Raw genomic sequence first — 7500 nt, forward strand, 5'->3', positions numbered from 1 at the left:
CTTATGATCTTTTGTTGAGATTTCAATCTAGAAATTACAAGAGATTGCAATTCATTTGAACAAATCTTTTTAAATCTGAACTAAAATCCAGTTCTTAAGAAGAATAGAAAGAAAAAATTGAAATATATGCGTTTATTTTACATAGCTGAATAAAATGGCTTCTGAGTGCAATTCTTTTTAATTACTGTTCATTCAAGTTTTATTTATCCCTATATATTTCTTTTGTCAATTATATGTTATAACACTATTCTAAAGAAATGTTTTTTTTTTTTACTTTTGAAGTATGTTTTTATCCATTTATTTTGTTATATTCTCAAGTTAGTTTATTTTGATATTTTTGTTTTTTAAAACCCTCTGTACAATGGCAAGTACTATTCTTTTCTGCTTCATCTTTTTCTCTTTTTCATATAGAAACTCATGTATGTAACATAGTGAGTTGAAAATCTTTTATTAACCCTAAGGTTAGAAGAGACACACATTGCTTTCCAATCGCATGGTTTCTAGTTCAGTCCCACATTGTGTCACCTTGGACAAGTATCAGTTACTATAGCCCTGAACCAACCAAAGCCTTGTAAGTGGATTTGGTAGATGAAAATTGAAAGAGGCATGTTGTGTGTGTGTGTGTGTGTGTGTGTGTGTGTGTGTGTGTGTGTGTGTGTGTGTGTGTGTGTGTGTGTGTGTGTATGTGTGTGTGTGTGTGTCTGTCTGTCTGTCTGTCCTTGTAGTGTCATTCATTTCCAGTATCCTGCAAACACATGTTTGCCCATATTCAAACTTACTCTGCTGTAGGTATTTATGAGGAAAGACTTATATATATCTAATAATATTACAAAGTAATAGTGAAATGAATACAATATAATATAATAGTGCATGCATGCATACATTTGTGTGTGTGTCTGTCTGTTTTCAATAACCCATATGGCTTTGTCATGATGTATTTGCTTTTGTCCCAAACACATTGTCTTATGAAATCACTTGCAAATCAAGAATATGTATATATCTAATGTTTCCTAATGTAATTCTTTCCCTGGAATTGCAATGATTTCTAGTTACCATTGCCCCAATTTATTCACATCACTATGGAAAGGTATTAACATCACATTTCTTATTGGCTTTCTGTTAGAAAACTTTAAAACTGATGGCTAAAAGCTAGTATTCTATTTATGAAAGCATTTTTTACAGGTTATTTCTGACTACCTATGGGTTACAGACAGGTAACTATCTAGCATAGATTGAAGACTAAAGACCTAGTGTGGTTTGTAATTTAAAAATAAAAACTTATATTCATACTAGCATGTATATATAGAGGCAATTCTGTTGAAGTAATTGTTTTTATAGCTGTGTACCCTTCCAATGGGAAAACCATTCAACTATGAAGTTAAAATATCCTGTTCTCACCAAATTTCAATGCTGACTTGCATGTTTCCAGCAACAATTCTTTGTACATGCACCAGTGCCCATTATATTCTAATTTGCTTGTCATAGTACCTTTCAGCTGTTTGCTGAATTGACAGATATTTTTGGCTTTCAACTAGCCAATACGATTTGCTTGTACAAAGTATAATTTTGAATAGATAATTGAAAATGAGTGTAAGCAAGTCATGACATTTGATACAAAATGGCCACTAAGTATTAAGAGAAGTATCACCAGTCAATAAAAGAAGCCTCTTATGTAGTTGTCTGACTCTTAGAAATATCAACCAAATCTCCCTCAAATTATACCCTTCCATCTTGAAGATAGAGGAATACATTGGATAATGTGGTCTTAGATAAGTAACACTTGAGAAAAGGACAGGGTGTACATCACTGGGATAATTTAGACTGTAAGTTTAATCAATCAGGAGTGACCTGGGGTTAAGCAACAAGAGTTTGAATCAATCATATCAACTCTTGTGCTTATTTAAGTCTGATATTTGACTGAATCCCTTCATTCACTTTGGTATAAAGGAATACAACTTGACACACCAGTTTATACTAAAGATATACATAGACACACAACATATACATGTATGTATGTGTGCGCATATGTGTGTAATGACAGACTTTCACTCAATTTCCATCTACTAAATCTCACTCTCACAGTATATGTCAGTCCATGATTTTTGCAGTGGGATTGAACCTGGAACCATGTAGTTGTATAGCAAACTTCTTAATTGCACAGCTATGTCTGTACATGAGAACAAAAATAAATCAAAGTAGTAAGTGAAAACTTCTGGGCAAGTTACTTGCAATAGACTAACATCCCACCTGGAGGGGAGATCTATTCTGTTTCTATCCTCTAATATAATTGAAACTTAGAGTTATACTCCAACACCAACCTGTTAGGATTCTTTGAGTTGTTCTAAATTACCATCATTATCTGTCATTTCTAAATCCTCTACTATTTATTGTTTCAGGTGGGTGTTTAGTTCAACTTCCATCCAAGATCTGGTAAAAAGAAGATTAGATGATCGAATGATGAATATCAAGCCAGCATTTTTGAGTAAGTTATACTAAATTCGCAAATTGCCCATATTTTCTACATTTTTTAAGGTGGAGGTGGCAGTGAGTTCATAATCAGAATTATATGGTTTGTTACTTGGGTTGACTTTTTGTTGCTTAATTTTGTCACGTTAGCTTTGTTCACTATATTTCCATTTATCTTAATATCCTTTTCACATTTTATTTTCTCTCTTTCTCTGTGTGTGTGCATGTGGCATGATACAATATAATTCAATATTTTTATTTATTTCTCTATCTTGTTAATATATTTACTTTTCTTGCCTTTTATACTTTTATAACTGTCTTTCTCACTTTTATCTCTTTGTGTCATCCCATCATTCGCCCCCCCCATCTCTCTTTTTCTCTCTCTCAGTAAATTCTCTCATGAAGCTCTATTCTTTCAATAACATTATATCACACCCCACCAGTGTATATAATTGAATATGGAGGCTGGCACACATTTTCACAGTAAACTTATAATCATGTGATGCATGATAGGAAAAAATAACTCTGTCTTCCATCTACTATTCTCACCCACCTTTCATATTTTGTGCATGTGTGTGTGTGTTTGTGTGTACTTTACAATGGGACATATGAGTATGCATGAGTATGTATATGTGGATGAGTTTGAATGGAATATGTACATGGACCTGTGTATACATATTTGTATATGTATACACATATAAGATACATACATATATTCATATCCATGCAAATTTGCATAAACATCTCACCATAAAACGATGTGTATGTGTGTATGTGTTTATGTGCACACAACCACATATAGAGATAGATAGATAGATAGATAGATAGATAGATAGATAGATAGATAGATAGACAGACAAATAGACACACACACTCACTTACATATAATTTTATTTCCATATCATTTGGTCTATTTCTTAACTCAATGGTATTTGTTTTGCAGCAGTTGTTATTGGATTGAGAAGTCTTGGATATTTTAACTTATCAAATAGAAGGAAAAACATACTATATAACAAAACAAACTACAAACTAACAACATAACATCAGCATGGCCGCAGCTCTAAGCTGAAACTTAAAAAAAAAAAAAATAATAAATAAATAACAATGAAATATATTGTTAGATTAAATAATACAAAAAAAGTGAGTTACTAAATAAATAAGTAGATATAAAAAAAAATGATGAATAAAATCAATGTAAAATAAAACAAAAAATGAAAGAGAAAGGATATCTCCATTTTTGTATTATAGAAAAAATAAATATCCTGCTAATCAATATTGTCAAAGATATTTCACAGAATTTCTGCCTCTTAGCTTTGCTTTTACTATCTTCTTTGCAACTATCTTCTTTGCAACTATCTTCTTTGCAACTATCTTCTTTTCATTATCAGTCACCGTTCTCTACATGAAGGAGAATACATGACTTGTTTGAAGATTAACTTCACTTCTTTCCATTAAACAAGAGGTCAATTTTATTGATGGTTTGTTTATTTTTCACTGTAAGACTATACTATGCTTTTGTTTTACAGTACTAAAGTTTTATAACATTAATATATTTGACTGGAGAAGGTGTCCTGAACCATTATCTTTTCAATACTGTTTTATAAAATTAAGTTAACTCCGGTGTGATTTAATCTAGTTTAGTCCCAAGTCAGCCTCGATTGAATAGACTTATGATCTGTCTTTGATGGAGTATTTACGATTGTACTCTCTGTGTACTTCTCTTTTATAAGATGATGAAATGCAATTTAAGGGAGATTTGGCTGCTATTTCTAGCAGATGGAATGACCATATAGAGAATACTTTACTGGCTCATGATGTGAACTTTGATGTGGGTGATAGAAAACGAGATACTTTGAAGCACTTAGTCTAACACTTCTCATCTTCTGCCACCACCTCTTTTCTTGGAGGGATGAAAACTATGCTTTTTACTGATGTAATTTCAACTGCTAATAATAATGATTTCTAACATAAGCATAAAGCCAGTACTTGTTTCATTGATTCTGTTAAGCTGAAAAGTTAAACAAACCTGGTAGACTGAGAGAACCATAGAAAGATCTAACAAAATATGGTAATGTCTGCTACCTTGTAATTATACCAGTCACTGTTCTCTTCATAATATTAATAATCCTTTCTACTATAGGCACAAGGTCCGAAATTTGGGAGAGGGGGATAGTCAATTACATTCACTCCAGTGTATCACTGGTACTTAATTTATCAACCCTGAAAGGATGAAAGGCAAAGTCGATCTCAGTGGAATTTGAACTCAGAATGGAGCAATGGGAAAAATACCACTAAGTCTAGGTAGCTGGCGCTATGAGTTGATCTTGGTGTATACACACTGTTTGTCAACAAGCAAGATATCTTCTCCATGACAAAATACAGTGAGTAGCTTGTTCCCCAGTTCAAATGTGCATCAAACATATTCGGATTGATAATAACATTGTAATTGTAATATTTAGTTATGTCCTGATAGGTTTTGAGTACAACTTATATTGCATCCCTGTATCTTAAGAGGTAACTAAAAGGATTAGTAACAAGAAAAATATCTAACCATAAAAAGCTGCCTCTGAAAAACTGTCCAACCCATGCTATTTTGGAAAAGTTAACATGAAATGCTGTTGCTGCTGCTGCTGAGAATGATGATGGTGATGGCAGTGACGGTAGCAGGCATTTTTTTTCAGTGAGAATGCTACTACAATGTTATAATTCTCCTCTATTACCACATAAGATTGCATTTCCTTGTTTAACAATAAACAAAGAAAATAAAAATGGCACTTGGCCAAAGAAAAAGACTAGATTTGAAATGAAATTGTTCTTCCTCTCCAAAAAAGGGGGAACAAAATAAGCTTTAAATTTTCATCTTGCTCTTCAAGTAATCCACACTCACAAACATACACACAATACAAACATCAAACAACAATCTGATTTTGAAATGCCAAAAACTAGCAGTACAATCCAAACACTTCAAACTGATTCTACATCAAATAATACAAACAATGATTTCAAACTTGGCATCATGCCACAGATTTTTGGAGTAGCATATAGTTGATCCCTTGCTCAAAACCACAGATTTTTGGAGAAGGGATATAATCAGTTTAATTGACCCTATCATATAACTTCTATTCATTTGTATTTTGACAACGATAAACGGATGAGAGCAAAGTTGTTTAGTGGTATTTAAACTAAAGATGAAAAGGGATGACTCTCAAATATAATTTTGTCAGGCATTATATCACTTCAACCACTCTGTTCATCATCATCGTCATCATTACATCTGCTTTCTCTGCTGGCATGGTTTGGATGGTTAGCAAGACCATATCTTGTTCTAGTGTCACAGTTTTGGTGTAGTTTCTACAGCTGGATACCCATTGCTTCTTTTTGGGTGGGGGTATCGCTAGTGAGGTTGCTTTGTAACTTGCAAGAATAAAAGTCCCCTTGACTCACTTGGTCATTATATGCAAGGTGTTGAGAGTTTGATATATGATGAGAGGAGTAGGAAGAGGTTTGTTGTGGAGGAGATTCATGGCTACCCCACATTATGAGTGGGTGGGAATATCTAGAAAGAAGATAAAGATGTTAGTAATGAGGTAATAAAGTATACTCTCAAGGTGCAAGAAGTTGAGTATAAGGGAGAATACTGACTAAGGATTGGGGAGGTAGTTACAGATAAGTTCATAAGAGTACTTCCATAAGCAGAAAACATGACCAATCATCAGACATGATTGATGGGAAAAAGTATAGCCAGAGCTCTTTTGTACTGAAGATGCAAATATTTACTTCTGGTCAGGCCAAAGGCCAAGTACAGGAACAAACTACTTGGCTTCAGTACAACTGGAACAAAAATACCACAATGAAATGGTTTTAATGAAGCCTTCAGCCTGACTGGAGATAAATATTTCATCTTCAGTGCAAAAGAGCTCAGGCCAAACTTTTCCAGTCAGTTGTGTCAGATGACTGTTTGGCCATGCTTTCTGTTTAGGGAAAGTAACTTTGCATCATTATTATTAACAAAAGCACTATTAGTTCAAAATCAGTGATCTGTATACATACTTAAAGTGTAAATATGTATTGAAACCATCACCATTTATGTACTAGTAGGCATCATTCCTTCTCTGTGAGCTATTTATTACTGACACCATCACATTTGTTTGTTATTTCTGCCCCTATATTTCTATATTTAATTTTTAATTTAAATTCTGTCAAAAGTCCTTCTATAAGTTATGCCAATCCTCTTCAGATTTTTCTAGCTTCTAGATTTTTCTATTACTCTTTATCTTCTCCTATATTCACTAAAAAGTTATTCTTCCCATTGCTCTTACTTCATATTACTCTTAATTTCTTTACTATTAAACTTTACTGTTTAATGAACTTTTCTTTGTAAAACTTTGAAGTCACAATCACTATACTTCTATCTAATAAAATTTTACACTATTTTGGGACTGAATCATTTTATTTTTACCGTTATTATTACTCACTGCTTTTAATTCCTTTTAAAAATATGTGTGAGTGCTTGTGTGTTATACTAAAGATATAACTGCATTTGAGTTTAATATTTTTTTATTAATGATTTTCTAATATTTTCTTATTAGTCCTTTATGTTTAATTTGAAATATGAAAATTCATTAGGAAAGAAGTTAAACATATTTTTCAGTATTTTTTTTTTTTCTGAAAGAAAAGCTGTCCCATGTGTGTGTGTGTTTATGAAGGCTCAAATACTGGCAATGAAATATTGCCCATATACAAAACCAATCTAGGCCACTTTCAAAAGTAGGCTATCCAACTGATTAGCAAGAATTGGCTTTTAGCCTTGTTCCACAGGTCCATTCTCCTCACTCTATCTTTTTTAATTGCCTCAGCTTCTCAGAGTTAACTAGCTGTGTACCAACTCTTGACATTTCTCCTCTCGCCAATTCTGTCTTCTTTCTCAAGCCCGACCCCGACCACTGCATCAACCCATTATAAATCCCTTCTTGTCCTTTATTTTTTCCTACAGAGGCATTGTTTTGCAGCCATTCAAGCTGAATAACAATCCCA

The 7500-nt window shown here is 33.0% G+C and overlaps 1 protein-coding gene across 4 annotated transcripts in view; it reads left to right on the forward strand.

Annotated features, from left to right (window-relative positions):
- Positions 1-7500, forward strand: part of LOC106869820 (uncharacterized) — a 172127-nt gene that overhangs the window by 74743 nt on the left and 89884 nt on the right. For all 4 annotated transcript variants that reach the window (XM_052968961.1, XM_014915708.2, XM_052968963.1 and 1 more), the window contains exon 2: positions 2397-2482. In XM_052968961.1, coding sequence (XP_052824921.1) covers positions 2397-2482 — 86 coding nt within the window. The remainder of the gene's footprint in view (positions 1-2396; positions 2483-7500) is intronic.

Source organism: Octopus bimaculoides, chromosome 6 (genome assembly GCF_001194135.2).
Source record: "Octopus bimaculoides isolate UCB-OBI-ISO-001 chromosome 6, ASM119413v2, whole genome shotgun sequence".
Lineage (NCBI taxonomy): Eukaryota > Metazoa > Mollusca > Cephalopoda > Octopoda > Octopodidae > Octopus > Octopus bimaculoides.